Source organism: Nelumbo lutea, chromosome 6 (genome assembly GCF_056320005.1).
Source record: "Nelumbo lutea isolate HS-2025 chromosome 6, American lotus-T2T, whole genome shotgun sequence".
In the NCBI taxonomy this organism is placed as follows: domain Eukaryota; kingdom Viridiplantae; phylum Streptophyta; class Magnoliopsida; order Proteales; family Nelumbonaceae; genus Nelumbo; species Nelumbo lutea.
Genome location: NC_142689.1, coordinates 72,571,817 through 72,593,662, shown reverse-complemented (window position 1 = coordinate 72,593,662; position 21,846 = coordinate 72,571,817). Strand labels below are relative to the sequence as shown.

General features: G+C 40.0%; 2 protein-coding genes and 1 long non-coding RNA gene across 3 annotated transcripts in view; 1 reads left to right on the top strand and 2 right to left on the bottom strand.

Moving 5' to 3' along the window:
* Positions 1–3,333, bottom strand: part of LOC148849637 (Insulinase (Peptidase family M16) family protein) — a 118,161-nt gene extending 114,828 nt beyond the window's left edge. Inside the window, exon 1 of the mRNA XM_088950056.1 lies at positions 2,943–3,333. Coding sequence (XP_088806182.1) covers positions 2,943–3,127 — 185 coding nt within the window. The 5' untranslated portion in view covers positions 3,128–3,333. The remainder of the gene's footprint in view (positions 1–2,942) is intronic.
* An 11,895-nt stretch (positions 3,334–15,228) lies between these two features.
* On the bottom strand, positions 15,229–16,087 carry LOC148849636 (uncharacterized). The gene is made up of 2 exons (XR_016101474.1): positions 15,766–16,087; positions 15,229–15,662 (listed from the first exon to the last, which is right to left on the bottom strand). It is a non-coding gene; the product is annotated as an uncharacterized LOC148849636 (long non-coding RNA).
* A 3,510-nt stretch (positions 16,088–19,597) lies between these two features.
* On the top strand, positions 19,598–21,057 carry LOC148849635 (uncharacterized). The gene has a single exon (XM_088950512.1). The coding sequence runs from the start codon at positions 20,300–20,302 to the stop codon at positions 20,879–20,881; it is 582 nt and encodes a 193-aa protein (XP_088806638.1). The 5' UTR covers positions 19,598–20,299; the 3' UTR covers positions 20,882–21,057.
* The last annotated feature ends 789 nt before the right edge of the window (positions 21,058–21,846 follow it).

Sequence of the window (21,846 nt, the reverse complement as noted above, 5' to 3'; positions counted from 1 at the left end):
ATTCTTTCTTTCTTCTCTTCTTCTTGTCTTCTTCTTTCTTGTTTCTCTGTTTTCTGTTGTTTTCTTATTTAAAAAAGAAATCAGATTATCTGTGGTTTCTGTCAAGTTGGTATCAGAGCCAGGTTCAAGATTGATTAGGGTTCTCATGTAGGCCTTGTCCAGCCGGCTGCATGAGAACTTTTTAGGTTTGACCCCCACCACATTACTCTATCAAAACTATTGGTTTGACATTTTTTCAAAGAGTTGAATCACCAGCTTCAAGTTCCTTACCCAGCTAATCTCCTCACCCTCACAGAACAGTATTGTATCATCAGAAAATTGTAAATGGATGTGTGGAACCCTATCTCTACCCACCCTTGGCCCTCTCACCAGGTTTCTAGAGTCTACCCTTGCTATCAATTTATCCAAGACCTCGGCAATTAAGGTAAACAAGAAGGGAGAAAGGGGGTCCCCTTGTCTAATCCCTCTTACTGCAGGGAAGTGATCTACCACTACCCCATTAATCAAAATAGAGTAATGGCAAGTCTCTAAACAACCCTGAATCCACTTGCACCACTTTGGCCCAAATCCAAAGCTATCCATCACCCGCAGCAAGAAAGACCAGTCCACCAAATCACAAGCCTTTTCCAAGTCAAGCTTACACACCAAACCTTTCCTCCCACTCCTTCTCAAGTCCTCCACATTCTCACTGGCAATTAAAATCTGATCAGTTAGTTATTTGCATAGTTGTCAAGGCGACGCCTAGGCAATAAGGCGACCTTGGAGGCTCGCCTCGCCCAGTCGCCAAGCAGTTTTGTGCACTAGGTTATAAAATACTTTTATATTTTTTATTTTTTGACATTATAATTATAAAATAGGCATTATTGAACTAGAATATTCATTTTATGTGTTTATATACTAATTTCTTGTTATTATTTTCTTATTTTGTTAGGGTATAATCAACGCAAACATTGCTAACTGCTATATTGAACCCATGGTTCAAAGTATCGATACACCTTTGTGTATTGGCAGAGGTGTATCGGTACTTATAATGATAATCCCCCTATTTTTTTATTTATTTGGTTTTCAATTTCATTTTTAAATATATATATTATTTAAAAAAAGGGTCCCCGAAAACACCTGTAAACAGGTATCAAGACCCCAAAGATACAATATAATACAACCAATAGGGGCGTATCGTATCGAAATTTCGATCCTTGATTGAACCCTCAAAATTTTCAAAACCTGAACCAATAAGCAAGGGAAGAACTTAAAATTTTATCTAATCAATACATTTTCTTCTTCCACATCTTCTTCTTCTTCTTCCACCTTTTCTTTTCTTCTTTCCTATAACAAAAGTAGGGGTTCAGCCCCTATATTTTTTGAGTTTTCTTTCCTTTGCTCTTTTTCTTCTCATAACATGTTGATTTTCTAGATTTAAACATGAAATTTATACTTGTCTTATGAAAATTATGAATAATTATTAAGGAAAGATGGTTATGGAACCTAGGGAACTACCCTAGGATATATGGTTTTACTTAAAAAAAAAAAAAAATCCATCGCCTAGGCGATTAGGCGACAAGGCGCCCCCCTGTTGCCTAGCCTCGCCTTGGCGCCTTGAAAACTATGGTTATTTGCCTATCTCTTACAAAAGATCATTGATTTTGTGAAGTGATGTAAAGGAGCACAACTCTCAACCTTCTCGAAAGCACCTTAGCAATGATTTTGTTAAGCTGTCTGAACTCCTTTCGGTGATTAGCACCCTCCTTTGGAACCACATCTATAAAAGTAGAGTTCATCCTCGGATTTATCACCCCCTCCCTCTCAAAGAATTCATTAAAAACCTTCTGAAGATCTTGTTTTAATATGTCCCAACAGTCTTGATAGAAAGCCATTGTAAACCCATCTAGTCCTGGTGCTTCAGTTCTATCCATAGAGAAGATTGTTTCCTTAACTTCTTCCAGATCAAAACTCCTTTCAAGCCAAACTTTGTCCTCTGGAACCTAGATCCTTTTTGGTCTACACCTAGCCCTTCTAGCCCCTTCAACTTGCAACAGATCACTTATTCTTACTGGTGTTGTCAATGGTCTCCTATGCACGTGAACAAACCATCTTGATCTACTTTCTCTCATTCTATCACGTATTGGAGCTACTCCTATTCCTTCGAATGATTTCATTTCTGACCCTCTTCTCTCTAGTTTTTCCATTAATCCATCACAATATATGCATTTTCTGCCATATTCATTTTTTAGACATGTAGCCAATAGCTAACCTTATAACCGTTTTATAGAATTTTCATTTCATCAGTGGTATTTGCCAATCGTCTGGATGCAAGCTTCAATCTCTTTTGCAGTTCCTCTGGATTGTTTAAAAAGCAAGAATTAAAAAACTACTCCACTTGTTTGGAACCAAACAAATAGGTATTCATCAATATTTAGTAAAAATAAATCCACGAATATGGTGGAGTTCATATTTCTTCTAATCTTAAGCAAACCTGAACAACGAAAAATAGAAAAGAGTGCAGATACCAGAATCTAACATTGGAACAGGAGAAAGAAAGGCATTCGCGAAAAATAACGAACATGTAATATTGCCAAAGCAATACACACGGTTGGTCTAGTTTTGTGAATGTTTATGGAAGTTGGGATTTGTTTTTTTTCTTTTTTTTATTTTTTATTTTATTTTTTATTTTTTATTTTTTTTTTTGGGGGGGGGGGGGGGGGGGAATGAAAATTGGATTTCAAGAGCTGCCCGTTTCAACAGCTTTATTCATGTCTGAAACAAACAGCTCTGGTTTCTATGATTTTTTATTAATTATTAACGCATAAACTGATAAACATCCTAAATCCCGAATGCCCATGACAGGAAAAATCGGATTCATGCATAGATAAGCTCGAAACAAGAGAGCTATAATCCAATTCTAACATCTTTAATTGCCAAGGGTTCAACCACGCCGAACTTACCTCTGTCTGCGAGAGACCGGCAGACTTTTCGAATCGAATTGGTGTGCATTTCTGCATTTGACAGTAGGAATACGTGGTATGAAGAGGTCTAAACGAGCCCTCGAAGAAGAAAAGGATGAATCATCTCTGAATCTCGATGAGCATGTATGAGGAAGTGTCGCCACTAAAGAAGACCATGAAGCCATTACGAGTACTGCAAAAGATAAGGAGAAGGGACAGGATGGAGCTCGATCAAAGGGAACTTCGGTCTCCTATGCAGCTATGCTCCCCACCAGTTCTGCTGTTTCCTGTTTGCGACTATATTTATTATATGTTAAAAGATTAAGAAGAGAACAAGATAAAACGAGTGGCTTTGGATCCAAGCACGTTTGCTAGCGACGAAACAGAGGCCGAGTCGCCGACTCGTCGTATGATAGATATATTGTATTTGATATCCACGGTCGGTTTCAGGGGCTGTTAAAAAATAAATATTATTAATATAAAATAATGAAAATAAGAAAAATCAGAAAGATGTGGAAGATATCACATGAAGCAAAATAGTGGGACTGTAACTTCTCAAAAAAAAATCTCAATGCTAACTTACGACGTGTCAAGTATTGGGTGGTCTAGAAAAGTACCTTACGTGCTTCAATATAGATGCAGTGACATTGTAACATTACCTCTTATGAATTTTCTATTTATTTTCTTAACAATAAAAAGGAAGAAAAACACGAAAAAAAAATATATATAAGAGATTGGAGATTTCCTTATCTTATCCCCCTTGGTAGGTAGAATTTTAAATTTTTCCTAAAGAGTACATGATACCTCACAGAAGTTATACATTCATGATAAGGCCAATCCATTTATTATTTAATATCATGTTTTTAAGAGTTTTCCTTATATATGACCATTTGACTTTTGAGCCAATCATAATCTTTAGGGTTGGTTAAAATGCACTTTTTTGAGCTCTCTAATAGCTCATGTCAAATTTAGACAATAAAGCTCACATTATAGAAATTAGACGTTTGATGTAATGAGAACCCTAATTAACCCAACTAGTAAATCCTTTGCCCTTTATTTTTTCTTCCTCTTCCTTCGGGATATCCCTAGTTTAGGTAAATACATAATGTTGGAAAGGTATGATGTCAGAAGAGTTTTGAACTCCGCCTCTCCTATGAACTTTGATGAGGGTTCAATTATAATATCGAAAAAATTTAGGATAAATTACATATAGGTACCTTATACTTTGGGAATAGTAATAGATAAATACTTTAACACTTGAATATCATGAATTCCCAAAAATAGATACTTAGATCCATCCGTTAGTATTCCGTCAATTAAACATTATATAATGCCAAAACTATCCTTTCATCAATTAAACTTATACAGTTTGATTAATATTGTATAAGTTATTAAGTTCATCATGAGACCGACCACTTCTCTCCACGATGACATTCTCACATAGACAACATTTAAAAGGGACTATGTTGGCATTTCACCATTATATTTCTGATGACAACACTCTATGGTGATAACTTTATTTCGTCGTCAATTTCCTACCCTCACTAGCGAAGTCAGCTTCTCCCAAGGTTCTCATATGGATAGCAAATAGCATATTCATATTTTCAACACCATTTAAAAGGGATTGTGTTGGTGTTTCAATACTATTTTTTTTCGGCAATGGCATTCTCTGGTGATGATTTTATTTCACTGGTGATTTTCTACCCTCACCAACAAAGTGATTTTCGTCCAATTCTAATCCTTGCAAATAAGTAGAAAAGAGTTCAATGAAAATCACTTTGCTGGTGAGGGTAGAAAATTGTTGGTGAAGTAAAATCACCAAAGAATGCCATCGCCAAGAAAAAAAATAGTGTTGAAACACCAGCATAGTCCCTTTTAAATGTTGTCCATGTGAGAAAGTCATTATGGGAGAGGTGGTTGGTATTAAGCAAACCATATAAGTTTCACCGATGAAAGGGTAGTTTTAGCATTATTTAATGTTTAATTGACAGAACACTAATGGAAACAAAGTGTCTATTTTTGAGAGTTTAGGATACTTAAGTATTGCAATTGAAAGTTTAAGATACCTATTTCTCGCCACCCCAAAGTACAAAATACCTATATGTAACTTACCGAATAATTTATAACCAATCAAGTGGAATAATAAAAGTGATAACCATTTATCCAAATTCAGGAGAAGGGGTTTATAGGTCAAATCCAATATCATGTCTTTATGGTAGCATAGATTTTCGTTTTTATGACTACAGCTTTTATGATATTGGTTGATTAGTTATAAGTTTTTCCGGTGACATAGTTGAACCTCCTAATTTATTAAAAATGAAATATGGCCACAAAACAGGGTAAAACCCGTCTTGTGGCTATTATAATGATTTGAGGGCATGTATTGTCATTATAATAGGGCTGTCAATGGACTCTGAACGTCAAAAATACATCCGACCCATTGAAAATTGAATACAATAAAGTTGTAAAATGTTTTATTGTGATGACAATTAAGCAAATTCATATTTAATTCAAAATTGATCGAGTCCATATTTCACGTTTTATATGAAATTCATATTTATAATCTTAATTGTTGAATTGAATTTCGGTATGATATGATTTGATCGAAGAGTTAGGGGACTCAAATGAGTGGGCAACTAGGCAAAAAACTTTTAAACCTCACCACATCTTATATATCCTCGTGTGATAAAGGAATTGCTAGGAATGTCAACGGGGTCTTCGGTACAAATTTGCCTTCATACAAACCTGACTTATAACATGTAGTCTTTGATGTTTAACATGATACCGACCCGACCCTTAACCAAATGCATTTTTGAGACCCAAAATTTGAATTTATGTTTTAAGATGTCGGTTCCCCCAAAGTCTGTATCTGCACCCTATTTATAAAAATAAGGATATTTCATTTTTCATTTTTACCTTTTATTATATTTTAAATTTTAAAACTTAATTTTCACCTTTCAGTTTTACTCTTTATCATGTTTTTTATTTTAAAGTTTGATTTTCATTTTTATCCTTTATTATGTTTTTTATTTTTCCAATTATATTTAATTAATGGTTAACACTTGTAATTGGATAATCTTTGTATCATGAGGATGGTGGCAATGTTTTGTCAAAAAACTTAATTTTCACTTTTCGTTTTTACCATTTATCATATTTATTCTTTTAAAGCTTAATTTTCACTTTCCATTTTTACCCTTTGTTATGTTTTTTATTTTTTTAATTTTATTTAATTAACAGTTAACACTTGTAATTGGATAAAACAAATAAAATAATAATAAGAATGTTGTGGAACCTATTCCTCGCTTTATCTAATCTTCTCCCGAAGCACCTACCTGATGAACCTTCATTGAATAGAGCCAATACGTGTCAAGTATTGGACGGTTTTCCCAAACCATGAATTTGAATTGAAGGGAGGAGTGGATTTTTTCAACCTCCCACTTTTCATCATGGAACAATAAATTAGATGATTAAATGGCACTTTTTTCATTAGTTTTTTTCTTTTTCTTTTTTCAATTGTCTTTGCTAACATAATAAGTTGTATTGGATCAGGAAATGCTCTTAGGTTCATTATATTGATTCATTTGGGGTGTTTTTTTACTCAACGATCATTCATTTGGGGTGTTTTTTTACTCAACGATCATTGGGCCAATCCAATAATCTGACACCCTACCAACGTAATAACTCATAGGGGTTGTACTTGGTAGGGTTGTAGGGGTTTGGAATGCATTTTGTTGGTAGGAGATTTGGACTTTTCTTTATAAATCGGATGGATGTTAAATTCAAATCCAAATATAAATGAATCAGGATCAACCTATATCCTGATGCTAGCCATTAGATATGCAAATAACGACCCCACCATTGACAAACAAAATTGCATGAGGCAAAAGGCCAAATGTCATCATTCACACATGAAGCGAAGACATAAATTCTAAAACCCCAATTCTTTCCTTTAAACCCCTCTCTGCATAGTATATATTTTATCATTTTCCCCTACTTTACAATAGGAAGGAGGAAGCAAAAATGTCGTCTCTCTTATCCTATGCACCTTTTCTCCTTAAAATAAAGAAAACAACATAAATTACAAAAAAAAAACAAAGAAATGCACAAAAAAATACAAAAAATATAGAAAATCATAAAAATTTCTATACCAATACTAAAAAAATGAGAATGTTGCAATTGGTTTGATCAAAACACACTGATTTTACTTTTTTAATTTTACCCTCAACTTTCTTTTTTTTTTTTCCCATTATATATATGTCATTGCAAAATCATTATGAAAAAACACATAAAATGAAGAAAATAATATAAATTACAAAAACAAAGAAATGGAGAGAAAATTTACAAAAAAATAGAAAATCATAAAAATTGAAGAAAAACATAAATTACAAAATGATTCAATTATTGTGGTTAAAAGACTCTGATTTTTCATACTAGTTCTACCCCTTAGTGTTTTAGTTATTTCGACATATCCTAATTCTATATGAGGATGCATGACAGTTGTTGGCAAAAAAAAAAAAAATTGTCTTTTCTAAAAAGAAATTGGATAGGTGAGGTTATTAGGTTTGGTTTGAGCTTCAACTCAACCCACTTGTCCCATCAACCCGCTAATGACCCATTTTGGGCTCAACCCAAACCAACCTATCCAACCCATTAATTTTTCACATAGTACATAAATTCTAGAAAAATATAACTATAAAAAATACATAATATATAAATAAATATAGAAAATAACATAAAATTAAAGAAAAAATGAAAATTGCAAAACAATTATAAAAAACACGAAAAACAAAGAAAATAATATAAATTACAAAAAAACAAAGAAATACGCAAAAAGTTTACAAAGAATGTAGAAAATCATAAAAATTGACGAAAAATAACAAAAAAACAAAGAAAATCATAAATTATAGAAAAAATGAAAATATAGAAATTTCATTCCATGGGCCTTGGACATGCTTGTCAATTAGGCCCAGGTCTTATAAGGGCATTTGACCACTAGGACCGTATGTTATCATGTGTGCAGTTGTTAAGTAGGGCATAAAACTCATGTCCTTAGTCATATGCAACATTGTGACATATTATAAATTGTTCAATTGTTTTATTCTTGGACAAATGTGTGGAGGTGCTCAACATGCCTAGAGGGTGTTTGCATGCATGTTACTTTAGTGATTGGTTAATAAATTTTACTTTCAATTAACTTCCTTATCTCCTCTTAACTAAAAAGTAAGAAGAAAATGTTTTTAGGCTTAAATGTAAGTCATTTAATAGTCATCTTAGATGATGACTTTTGCTATTCAATGGTTACTTGTGTAAATTAACATAATAGCTTTGTTTACTTCTAAACACTAATAGTAATTATTTTCATAGTTTTAGGTTATTACAAAACAAGAGATCAGTTAATAGTGGCATCTCTTATTCTCCATAAATTTTGTGTTTCATTGAGATGAACTGTATCTATATATAATGTTATTGAATGTAGTTTTATTATTGATTTGGTGCATTAATGTTTCAATCTGATGCACTTGCAACCAACATTATATGGATATTATAAAATTTAGATCTTGGCATTTTTGTGAGGATAGTCTTTTTTATGTATTATATAATTGTGTTAGGACTTGAACAATATGTGAACTTTTATCTATGATTGAGATATAAAAGTATAGTCATACATCATGGGCCGAGGTAAGTTCTCTATGTACACAGTTCTCATGGTGCTGTCACTGGTGCTGGCTAATCGGGACAGGGTATCGGCCTCGGCGTTCTTTGACCTCGGGATTTGCTTGATGAAGTGTGACTGGAAGTTAAGCAGAGCCTCTTTTACCTTTGCCAAGTAGGCAATCATAGTTGGCTCGTGGGCTTCGTATTCGCCTGTAACTTGGTTGACCACAAGCAGGGAATCGTTGCAGATAACTATGTGTTTTGCTTTTACCTCTTGCGTCAGGGCTAGCCCAGCTATCAACGCCTCGTATTCTGCCTCATTGTTGGATGCCACGAACTCGAAGCGTAGTGCGTACTCCATTTTCGTGCCACTCGGGTCGTGAAGAACTACACCGGCTCCGCTGCCCTGCTGATTTGAGGAGCCATCTACGTGAAGGATCCAGGGCTCTTCATCTTAGTTCGCGCTTGGCCTAACCAGGAGAGATACCGAACTAGGTGCGACTTCACGGTACTTGGACTCAACCGCCTCGGGAGCACCGAGCTCACCCAGATTGGGAGCCTCGTGCTCAACCAGGCTAAGGACCTCGGAGCTGAATGTGCATTCTGCAACAAAATCCGCCAAGGCTTGGGCTTTGATAGCGGTTTGTGGCTTGTACTGGAGGTCGTACTCACTGAGTTCGATGGCCCACTTTGTCAATCGACCAGAGACCTTAGGCCTGAGCAATACTTGCCTCAAGGGTTTGTCGGTGAGGATGATGATGGTATGGGCTTGTAAGTACGGGCGGAGTTTACGGGTCGCAATGACTAGTGCATAGGCTAGATTTTCTATCTCTGGATATCTCGTTTCTGCTCCCTGCAATAATTTACTAACATGGTAGATGGGTCGTTGGACTCGATCTACTTCCTTTATCAATACTGAACTGACCACTTTGTTGCTTGCCGAGAGGTACAGTTCTAAAATATCGCCCTCTTCGGGCCAGGTCAAAACTGGGATACTGGCGAGGTATCTTTTGAGCTCGTCAAACACGAGTTGGCATCCCAGGTTCCACTCGAACCCTTTGCTTTTCATTGCCTTGAAGAAGGGCAGGCAGCAGTCTGCCGATTTGGACATAAAATGACTCAGAGCGGCTATTCTGCCATTTAACCTCTGAATCTCTTTTACTTTTTGGGGTGGTCTCATATCTAGGATGGCCTTTATTTTATCTGGGTTGGCCTCAATACCACACCAGTTGACGATGTACCCTAGGAACTTACTCGAGGTGACACCGAAGAAACACTTGTTTGGGTTTAGTTTCATGCTAAATTGACGTAGAATTTGAAAGACAGAATGCAAATCTTGTATTAATTCATGCGAAAATTGTGTCTTGACGACCATGTCGTCTACATAACACTCTATCTTTGTGCCAATTAAGGGTTGAAACAGCTTATTCACAAGACTTTGAAAGGTTGCCCTAGCATTTTTTAGTTCGAAGGGCATAACCTTGTAGCAGAGCAGGCCAAACTCGGTTATGAAGGCAGTTTTCTCATCCTCGGCCGGGTCCATCCTGATTTGGTTGTAGCCCGAGTAGGCATCCAAGAAGCTTAGCAACTCGTGTCCCGAGGTCGCGTCTACTAGGCGGTTGATTCTGGGGAGGGGGAAGCAATCTTTCGGCCAAGTTCGGTTCAAGTCGGTGTAGTCGACGCACATGCGCCACCTGCCGTTCGCTTTTTTACCAGAACGGGGTTGGCTACCCAGCTCAAACCCCGTTCTGGTAATGAACTTCCCTTACGAAGTCTGTTGCGAGGATCTTCTTGACCTCCTCATTGACCGCCTTCCAGCGTTCTAGCGCTAGGTTGCGTTTCTTCTGTCTAATGGGTCTAAGTACAGGGTCAGTATTGAGCTTGTGAGTAGACCTGTTCATGGGCTGGGCCGGGCCGGGCTTAAGCCGGGCTTTTACTCTTCATTAACAGAAATATGTTAGGCCCGAGCTCGAGCCTGAAGCCCGACATAATAAAAAAATTAGAAAATTTCCCTATTCAATAATCAATATAAATTAGAATTTATTTACATTAAATAAATATATAAATTCAAAATTTATTTATATTAAAAAATATATATAAAGAAGGGAAAGAGGATGTAGAGAAGAAGAATTTGGTTGGAAAAAGAAGGGAAAGAGGTGAAAAAAAGAGGGGTATTCAACTAAGGTTTTTAGGTTTATTTATAGGTCGGGCCGGGCTATTTTGGCAAATCTCAAGCCCGACTCGAATTTATTGCGTACCGGGCTTTTTGGCCTGAGGTTAAGCCCACGAGCCTATATACCTGTTCAAGCCCATCCGGGGACCGGGTCGGGCCGGGCCGTCAGGCCACCCGGCCCATGAACAGGTCTACTTGTGAGTTTTGAGGTTAGGGTCTATGTCGGACATTTCTGCTGTGGACCAAGCGAAAACATCTAAGTTACTGAGTAAGAAGCGTACCAATTTGGACCGCAAGGGCTCTTCCAGGGAAGCACTGACCTGAAGTGATCTAGTTGGGTCCTCTGCTGAGACAGGGATGGGAACAGTTTCCTCCGTTGGTGCAGCTCGCTCCTCGTTCTACTCCACCGGTCACTCCAGTCCGAGGTCGCTAGTTACCTTGGCCTTTCCCTTGAGGGCGGCAACGTAGCACTTGCGGGACTCAAGTTGGTTGCCCCGCACTACCCCAATACCAAAGTCCGTGGGGAACGTCATAGCTAAATAGTAAGTGGACACCATGGCCTTTAAGGCATGAGTGATCAGCCGACCTACTATGACATTGTAGGCGGAGGGGGCCGCAACCACCAAGAAGTTGTGCCTGAGTCTTACCATGCTAGGCCACGTGTCGACTTCCACAGGTACTGTGACCTTTCCCAGGGGTCTGACCTCTTCTCTGCTGAAACCAACCAACGGGGTGTTCACGGGCTTCAAGTCACTCTCTCGAAACTAGAGTTTGTCGAAGGCCGCTTTAAAAAGGATGTCCGCCAAACTGCTGGAGTCGACGAGTACGCGCCGGACTTCGAAGTCATTGATCTTTACCTTTATGACAAGTGTGTCATCGTGGGGGTAGTGAACCCCGTGCGCATCGTCATCGGTGAAGAATATGGAGTCTTCCATCCTAGGCCGCTTTGGGGGATTTTATTCCTCTCTGGCGGCCTCATGGGTTGATGCCTGAGCTGTTGTCGAGGTGCATCCTACTACGATCGATCCTCCAACGATCACGTGGATTGTTCCCCAAACTGGCCTTTCCTCTAGGGGCTACTTTTGTGATTGTTCGGCTGGCCGGCTGCTGGACTCAAGAGCATCTCTGGTGTGCTCCCCCTACCGACATGTCTTATTATTATTATTATTATTATTTTATTATTATTATTATTATTATTATTATTATTATTATTATTATTATTATTATGCTGTACAAAATTTCTTAGATACTCGCGACGGATAAGTTCCTCTATCTCGTCACGAAGATTATTACAATGTTCGGTGCTATGACCATGGTCTCTATGAAAACTGCAATACAAGTTTTTATTCCTCTCGTTCGGGTTCCCTTTCAGACGAGGTGGCCACTTTACGTACAGGGCATCTTTGATCGTCATCAAGATCTTAGCCCACTTTGCATTTAAGGGCGTGTAGTTCGCCCGACCTGCTATGGGAGCTCGGGATGGCTGACTCGGTTTCGTCCCCCGAGCTGAGTCTTTCTTTCTCCTGTCACCTTGGTTGGAGGGTTCGCCTTCCCTCTTTCTTTTTTCAATCCCGCTTTCAGTCCTTTGGTTGATCTCCTCATCTGTTCTTATGAATCTATCCGCGAGCTTAAGGAATTCAACTATGGTCGCGGGCTGGTTGACCACCATGTGCCACTTGAGCTCCTTGTGCATCATACCCCTCTTGCCTGCTGCGAGCTGTACTGCGGGGTCTAGGCACGGTATTTGTAAGCACATGTCATTGAACCGCTTGATATAGCCCCGGATGGTCTCTTCTTCCCTCTGGACTATCCCAAGGAGGCTCTCCTCGGTTCGGGAGCACCGCTTGTTGGTGACAAAGTGCACGGTGAAGACTTGCACAAACTGGATCTAACTCCTTATAGACCCGGGGACCAGGTTCCTGTACCAGGTGCGGGCCACTCCCCTGAAGGTGGTAGTGAAGGCCACACACATGCAAGATTCGCTGGCCCTCGCCAGGCGCATTTGGGACTGGAAGGCATCGACATGGTCACTGGGGTCAAAGGACCCATCATACTTGTCTAGCAGAGGGAGTTTGAAATCTTTGGGCATGGGGACTGTGAGGAGTTCTGATGACAGGGGGGAAGGGACTGAAAGAATAGGGGCAACTTTTACCTCGTCTAAGCTTGCTTCTTCTTTGCCTCGGAGGTCGGGCAGGACACAGGTGGTAGTTCGGCGACCTCGTAGGCGCCTTCGTTGCTGCTTGGAAGGCCTAGTATTGGCGCTGCTTGCCTCGGTGTTGCCGGGCTCAGTGGGCCCGGACTATTGGTGGTAGTCCACGGCCAGGACGCCGAATTGGTTCTTTGCAAGTGGGAGCCCGAACTTAGAGTGCCGAGGTGTTGACTGATTGGCTGGGAGGTTCCTGATCCGCCGACGAGCTACGAGGCGGGGGTGGTTAGTCTCTCCCTCCTGCCAGGGGACGAGGCTTGGCTTTTGGAGGGATTCTGAGGCTGGGAAGCTTCCCCTCGGTGAAGGTGCCCGCCCTGAGGAGAGGGCTTGACCGGCTTGACAACAGGGTGTCGAGGTGGGAGCTGCGGTTGGTTCAGAGGTAGTTGGGGGAACTGCTGTTGGTAGTGATACTGAGAAATGTGGTGTAGTACTTGCTGCTGATGGAGATGATGTTGCTGGAATTGTTGCATTTGGGGCTTGCATGGCCCGCATGCATTGTATTAAGTCATCAAGCTGATTCTGGCTGGTCGCCAGAGGGACAACGGTCGGTTCGACGAAGGTTGTCTCAATAGGGGGAGGGGAAGGGGGACATTCACAAGTGCCACTGTGCTCGGCGCATTGAGGTTAGGGATTCCGTCCACCGAGAGGGGGGAGGGTGAACTATTCGATGCACATAGTGGCGGGCTGAGGGTGTTCCCCTACAACACTCAAGTCAGCGTTGTGCCTGTTACTGCTGGAGGAAGCCATGGATGCTAAGGTTTCTTTGAGAGAGAGTTAAAGGTTAAGGGAGGCCTTTTGAAGTCTTCCCACAAACGACGCCAAATGATGGTGCACAATCCGGTCGGTCCTAGCTGTCGGTAACCTTACCTCGTCGGAGCTGAAGATGCCTGAAACAAGGAAGACACTAGAGATTTCCAGGGGGGAACCCGGTAGGAACACTCTTATGCTCAAGTTAATACTTTTGAGAAGGCAAGGGAAAATAAGGGATTTCAAGACCAGAAAGCACAAATATCACATACCTCTTTCTCTGGGGGAGGAAGGCCTTTTATAGCCACTTGGTACACTTACTCCCAAATTTCTGCCAAGTTAAGTATAACCGCCTCTGTGGGGGGCAGGCATAACCGCCACTATCTTTTCTATCAGGGTCGTCTCTGCCACAACTGAGATGGCGGTGGTAGGTGGTCGTTACGACGTGATTGCCATCTGTCAAACCCAGACCAGTCAGGCGTGTTGCCTCAGAGTACGGATCTGTCAGACATGGTTTCACAGTCATGCGACCTGGAGCCGAGGTGCTGGAGTGGTGTGCGAGGTGAAGTCTTGAGTTCGAATGTGTAGGTCCTACTATCCCGAAGCGCTGTCATATGGTTCGAACTGACACAAGGTGGACTAGTCCGGGCCTTGCCCCTCGTGGGGTTCGCTGTTAGCCTCGAGATCCTTTATGGAGAACTCGGGTTTCACTCCCAAGCAGTGTGGGTCCCTTTTGGGGAGCTCGGGAGCTCGGGCTCCTCTTTGGAATATGGCCGTGCTACATCACCGTGCTGACCTGGCGCTCCTGCCAGGTCAACCCATCTTCTTCCACGTGTCGCACAGCCAAGGGGTCGGGCCAAATCTACCTTCATTATCAACCCAACCAAGTCTCATTACTCTTCTTCACTGCATCAAAATAAGTTCCAAGATGTTTTGCTCTATACATCAACTCTTTCAAAACATCATTAAAACAAGAAAGGTAATGATTGATAATATCCAACTCATTAACTAAGGCTCTACCAAAATTCAAAATATCATCTACAAATAATATATGGTTAATCTTACAATTAATTGTCCCAAATTTGAAACCCTTGAGGGGAAGCTGTAACAAAAAAAACCAAACATAAAATAAATAAGGGTAAATTACATAGACCCCCCCTTACTATGGGGTCTGTGACAAAGACCCCCATGTATTTTGTTTTGCGACAAAGATCCCTTTTCGTTAGGTTTTCATTGAAATCCGCTTTACAATATTTTTTAATTCCCATACTATCCTTGTAATAACTATTCAGTCAATTGGGAAAAAAGCAATGTTAACAACATCAAATTCCTTCACATTTCTCTCTCTCTCTCCCTCTCTCTCTCCCCCCATCTCTCTTCTTCCCCTTCCCAAAGATTTGCATAAGACAACATTTTGTCCTGCCGTTGATTCGCAGAGCGGGAAAAACTAAAAAGAAAATATTGCAAATTGCTTTAATGGACTTATTATTAATACATAATTCTACTTTTCTGTTTAAAATCATAGGCGTTAAGAATTAAGATCTCATCTCTGGTTCAAATACTACTCTCTCTGCCTCTGCTTGCACAACAGATCAGAAGAAATAACTATCTTCACAGACAGATGGCTTCTTTACATGAAGTTGAAGAAACTGATGAGTAGTGGCTACTGTGACTGACCTACATCTCCACCTACCCCATCAAAACAACCATGGCTCATTAATAACACAATTTCCTTTTTCTTACAAAATTTTTAAAGAAAGAAAGAAAGAAAACAGAGTCTAGACAACTTCCCGCCTCTCTCTCTTTCTCGACCTAAACTGTTAAGCGGGGCTTCACCTCCGATCGTCATTTCCACCCTCGGAAGAATTTCTCGACGAACAAATAGACATTTCGTGAGAAGGATCACTCGCACACCGCGACAGAAGAGAAGTCTCTGAATCTGGGGAAGAGAATATCAGAATTGAATTAACAGACTTGAACAGTTGAAATGTGTTCATGGTTAAGTCTGAAAAAAGTAGATTATAACGAGACCAGATCTATACCTCTGGAAGCATTAAACGACTTCTTGCAGTGAAGAATGGCGCTCTGGATCCCGTCCTGCTGCTGCAGCAGTGAATCATCGCATCTTCTTGCCTGAAAACCCACTGGCTGCACCGCTGCCACCGCAGAAGATGCCAATCGGCTCTTGCCTAGATGCTTACAAACCACTCGCAATCCCGCCGGTAGATTCCCTTGTTTATGGTATGACATTATTCATAAGTGGATTGTTGTCCCGGAATCTGAGGTAAAAGGGATTATCGCCCGTCGGGAAGATGATGTTTTTCTTCCAATTGTTCGAATAGTTGCAAAAATAATGTGAAGATTAAAAATTATTGCAAGATCAGATGTCAACGGCTAATAAAAAGGAATCTTTGTCTCACGGTGATAATATAGCAGGGGTCTTTGTGGCGAAACAAATAGACTACAGAGGGTTTTTGTCACAAATCCCATAACACAAGGGGGTATTTTGCATTGGGATGAATAAAACTACAAGGAATTCCATGAAGAACCATAAAGGTATTTTGCATTGGGATTAACAATATTGGGAGTAGGGATCTCATATGTGAGTGAGAATTTTAGTAACCACCTGGTAAAGGACATTAGTAAGACCAATCGGTCTAAAAGTCTGAAACTTCTGGATTTGAATCTACTGTTGTTAATAATTATTATTTTAGCAACTCTTTTGAAAGTGCTTCTGTTCTTTCTTGATATATGAACCATGACTATAGGTGGATTAAAGCGCATTAGTTGAGGAGGAAATTTGGAATCTATGTTAACCCCCTTCTAGAAAAACTAGTGAAAGTTATAAAAATAGAATATCTTTTGTTTCATATGTAATCCAAGTAGTGATGAGATGTCAACGGGTCAGGTCCCATCTCATAGCCATCTTTAAGGGATGAGAGATTATATTCCACCTCATATTAGCATCAGATCCCATCTCATACCCATCCTTAAAGAGACAACTTCAGCTGCACACATAAGCAGACAAGTATAGGTATTCACTACTGGATGTCAACGAGTCAGGAACACGAAATGGGGCAATACGGGTGAATACGTTAAATATGAAAATTATTATTATAAAAGAAAAACGAATTCATGTTATGGAAATCTCAAATACAACAAACCTCATCCAAAATCATCATCACACACAAAAAAAAAAAAAAAGCACGATCCGACGACCATAAGATGGAGACCGGATCTACCCTTTATACGTACGTCTCACGTCAATCTCACGGCATGTCTTAGCCGCACATAGGGAACATCTTCCATATTGGATAGATATTCTCAGGGTGGAATGTGAGTGTGAACCCGGTGTAAGGTGCATAAGAAACAGATTAGGGGTATAGGTTGGGGCATGACCGGTTACCCAAATGATGGAATTCACCGTGATGAGTTCCAGTCTCACGTTACTGTTATATATATAAAATAAAATTTCCGATAGGTACCTGTAATTTAGGCCACATGCCAATTTAGTATTCAAACATTAAAATAATCTAGTGCCCGAATTTTCGAAATGCACAATATAGTATGTAAAGTGTCACAGAAAAAGATACAAATGTCTTTTAAATGTCATCTAATTTTCTTTATCAAATATCAACCATTTGCAATCTGTAAGCCTGTAAGTCTACAACAATTATAGAGAGAGAGGTTGAGCACCTACAGACAATTAAACCGTCTTTTGACCCAGAAACTGGTGGCCAAAACGGATACGGAGTGAACAGCTGCATCAACAGCGAATGCGTGCGAAGGTTATTATTTTAACTCTGGAAAAATTCTCTCTATTTTAATAGTAGCACTCCCTTCCTCACCAAAGATCTCTAGTCTGCTACATTCTTCTCCTTCTTGGTTGTATTCGAATTGGTTGCAGAGCTTACAACGGGAGCTGGTTCAACGACAGTCTCAACCGTGATCTCCAGTTGTAAGCTGTTTCCAGAAAACAGTAGGAAATTCGAATGCCAGTACTGTGGACGCGAATTTGGGAATTCTCAGGGAGTCGGAGGCCATCAAAACGCTCATAAGAAGGAGAGGTAACGAGCAAAGCGAGCCCAATTCCAAAGCAATCGGCGGTTCTCAACCACAGTCTCCCCACTTCTTAATCCCCACGCAGTGTAGTCAGGGCCCTTCTTATACTCAGGTTTGCCATTGGGCATCAGTGCAGCTGCTCAACTCCACTCTCCGACCGAGTACTATGCATCACCACCACCGATGCCGTCGTCGTAATCTTCTCCCCGGCTTCCTTCTTGGCTTTACGTCTCTCGCCCACCCCAATTTCCTGTGGATCCCGACGTTCGTCCACGCCCTGCTCTATCGATAATTCAGTTTTCCGGGAGAATGCCGGAGGTGGACGTTGGAGTTGATCTACATCTGAGCCTTGCACCCTCCTCTACTTCGTAATGAGCTAGTTGTACTACATTAAGATCGATGATGCGACTGGTGAGCATCGACTCCCCATAAGTCATTGCTTCATGTTTTGAGTTCTGACTTGGTCTGAGTGTCATCAAAATTCAAACCTCTCCCAGTCTCCATGACTCGACGAAGTCGAAACCTGATTTTTCAACCATGATCGTATCTCCTTATTCACATGAGAGACTTTATTTTCGTTTACTTCTGTATTACCCAACTAGTATTAATCTATGCATATCTGATTTGTTTTTCAATCTTAATTTCTCTTTGTTCTCTTGTCTTCTTTTCGTTTGAGAGAGAGAAAGAGAGAGGTGAAAGGGGAAGACTTGGGGCGGAGAATGTTGGAGATACGTTGTTATTTCAATTGGTTATTAGATGTTAAGTTTCTCGAAATTGTTGAGTTAATTGATTAGTCATCAGTCCCGGTGAAGTGTGAACATGATGAGGATGGTTTGCTTAAATTCTTAGATTATTCTTGTTTTGTATATATTTCCCTGCACAACAACTCCAAACTCCTGTAAATTATCTGTATAATTTTTTCTTTTCGACTAGAAAAATATTACACGTGCCCAAATTCATGAATATTGAACAATATCGATCGGTTGAAGAACAAAGAGAGAGATTAACTAGAAGGTACGTGAATCAGTAGACTGGAGACCACGCTGGTTCAACAATGGTCTCAGTACCATAAACAAGATGATGAACAGTGTGTAAAGATAATTTTGGCATTTACAAATGTCTCAAATTGGATATGAAGTCACGTGATATATATAGCTGACGGTTTATTAATACAAGTATTATATTATTGCATTTCAAAAGTTTGGATATTAGATTATTGTGTTTTAAAGTTTGAATATTGATACTTGATTTAAAATACAGGTTATCTATCGAGAATTTTCAAAAAAAAAAAAAAGTAAAATGTGTCAGAACCGTCAATGGGTCAGATCTGACCGTTGGATCCGAACCCATTGGGCAAATTGTCGTTTCAAGATTAATCGGGTCAATTAATCAAACCCAATTATCCCAAAAACCGATCGGTTAAATTTAATTTTAAAATTACAAGGTACGATTTCATACCTTAACGTTTTCTGTCAGATTGATTCCGGTTCTACCCTGTTTCAATGACCCGTTGACAGCACTAATATTTGGACAAAGATGATATTAAAACGTATCGAAAAAGTATTTTGTTGTGACTTGTGAACAGATCCGACCCCTATCCGAATAACCCGCCCAGTTGAGATCCCGTTCCACACGATGAAAAAGACAACGTCATCACTCTTCACGTCTACGGCCGCCTGAATTGTATATTATATATTTATACAAAAGTCATACCATTCTCTTCGTTCAGTTGACCGGGGCGCGTACATGACACGCTTTCTACGTCGGTTCTTTTCTCTGGGTAGTTAAAACTTCCAACTTCTTATTATTTTCTACAACGCCCTTCGGTGGCCCCACTCACCGATCTTCCTCCCAGATTCCGAGTTTTCACCACATCGACGGCTTTGATTTTTCTGTTTTAGCGCTGCGCTGAAACAATGTCGTAGCAAAGAAAGTCCTTGGCGGCGAATCCGCAACCGAGTACCGACGAACGTATAAACCGAACCACAGCCACAACAAGCAGGTGGTCTTTCTCTTTCCCTTTTTGTACCTCTCGATATGGATAGAATCGAACTTCTAGGTCTTCCACGATCCATCTCCGACTGCGAAATTTCCCCTCCATTTCCAAGACGTGGGAAAAGCACCGATCGAAACAGCTGCAAACCGCCCACGGGAGTTATATAACGAAAGCTAAAACAATGTTCTCTGCAATATCATCAGACTATCCGACGTCGAAACTTGTTTGCAAAACAAGGATATTCATCTCTTTAATATCGACTTTATCCATTTTTCTCCCCTATCTTCTTGGTTCAGGCCTCCTCTCTCTATATAAAAGCTTGTCACCAGTTACTCGATTAGTCGATTAGTCGATTTTCGAAAAGCCAAATTCACAATACCCATCTCGATTTGTTAAGTTTTCCTTCAAAGAAAGCTTGCGACCAACTACCCATTTGAAATTCAGGGATACATACCCATCTGAATTTTCAGCTGTAGAGCTATCCCGAGTCGTTTTCACTCAGTTTTTCCCTCTTCATTATGACGAATAATGAGCCTCATTATTCGACTTCACATGTTCGAGACTCCACGGACAGACAACCAGGTTCGTCGTCTCCCAAGTCATCAGCTTTCCAGAAACTATGCCGCAAGCTCTCGCCCAAGAAATCAGACAAACGTACTCTTTCGGTCAAGCCCAACGCCCCAAAATGCGGTGAATTAGATCGTGTGTTTCGGTACTTGGACGAGAACGGCGACGGGAAAATCTCACCAGAGGAGCTGCAGAGTTGCGTGAGAATGGTGGGTGGGGAAATGTCGACGGAGGAGGCCGAGGCAGCCGTGGAATCATCAGACTCGGACGGGGACGGCTTGTTTGGGTACGATGATTTTGTTAAGTTGATGGAGGCGAGTGGGGAGGAGGAGAGGCAGAAGGACTTAAGGGAGGCGTTTGGGATGTATGAGATGGAGGGGTCGGGGTTTATAACGCCTACGAGTTTGAAGCGGATGATGAGTCGCCTCGGTGAGTCAAGGACGATAGGGCAGTGTAAGGATATAATTAAGTCGTTTGATCTGAATGGGGATGGCATGCTTAGCTTCGACGAGTTCAGAGCAATGATGCGCTGATGATGGTGTAAATAGATATTCAACCATTCTTTCTTTAATTTCTTTTTTTTTTTTTACCAAAATTCATTAGTTCATGTACATAATACATATTGGTTGTATTCTTCTTTATACATAGTTAAATTCGGGGATGAAAGTGGCATTAGACCCAAAGTAATCGGAAATTTTCCCTTTCTTAACCATTGTTTGGTCCATACAATTTGACCACCTTTCCAACTCTTTTTTTTTTTTTTATAGGTAAGGCAACTTGTTAGGTGCATCTTTTGAAAATTTCATTGCCACCAGGGTTGGGGATAGGGGATGGGCTACCTTTCTTCTAAAATCTAAAAATATAGATTGAAACATGAATCGATGAAAATTAATTAGAGCATGTCTTTAACATGATGGTTAAAATTTTGATTTAATGTGTTAAATATTTGAAATACACAGCATTTGAATTCTCTAATACATTCATATAATCTTGACCCCAGTGCTGAAATGCACAAGTCGAGCTACAATTATGTAGGTGTTTGGCATCGGTACTAGGAACATAGAACCATTTTCTTATAAAAATGGTGCTGGGTATGTCTAAGTTGAAAGTACCGTTTTCTGAGAAAATATCGAATTTGATGTTTTTTCAGGCCATACTTTCTCAATTTTCAAGATGTGGTCCGAAGCAATGTTTTTTTCTAGAAAAACGGTATCAAATAAGAGGTCATTTTTTAAAGCACCGCTTTTTTCTGATGTGGTGCCTATGTAACACCGTTTTCTCAGAAAATGGCATCAATGCCAAACACTGCCTGTATTTTTCTGTCATGGCCTAGTAATTTCAGAGTCCATGTTGAAAACATCCAGTAAGAAATTCAGGATGCATTCTCCAGATTTTCTCAGCTTAAATCAAATTTTCTAGCAATCCCAAATTTCTGTCAAAACAAATAATTCCAATGGGGAAAGAAAAAATGCCAACTAGGGGGATGTTTGGAACTGTG

Coding starts and splice junctions, on each gene's coding strand:
- LOC148849635 (XM_088950512.1), top strand. CDS start 20,300: ATGACGAATAATGAGCCTCATTATTCGACTTCACATGTTCGAGACTCC.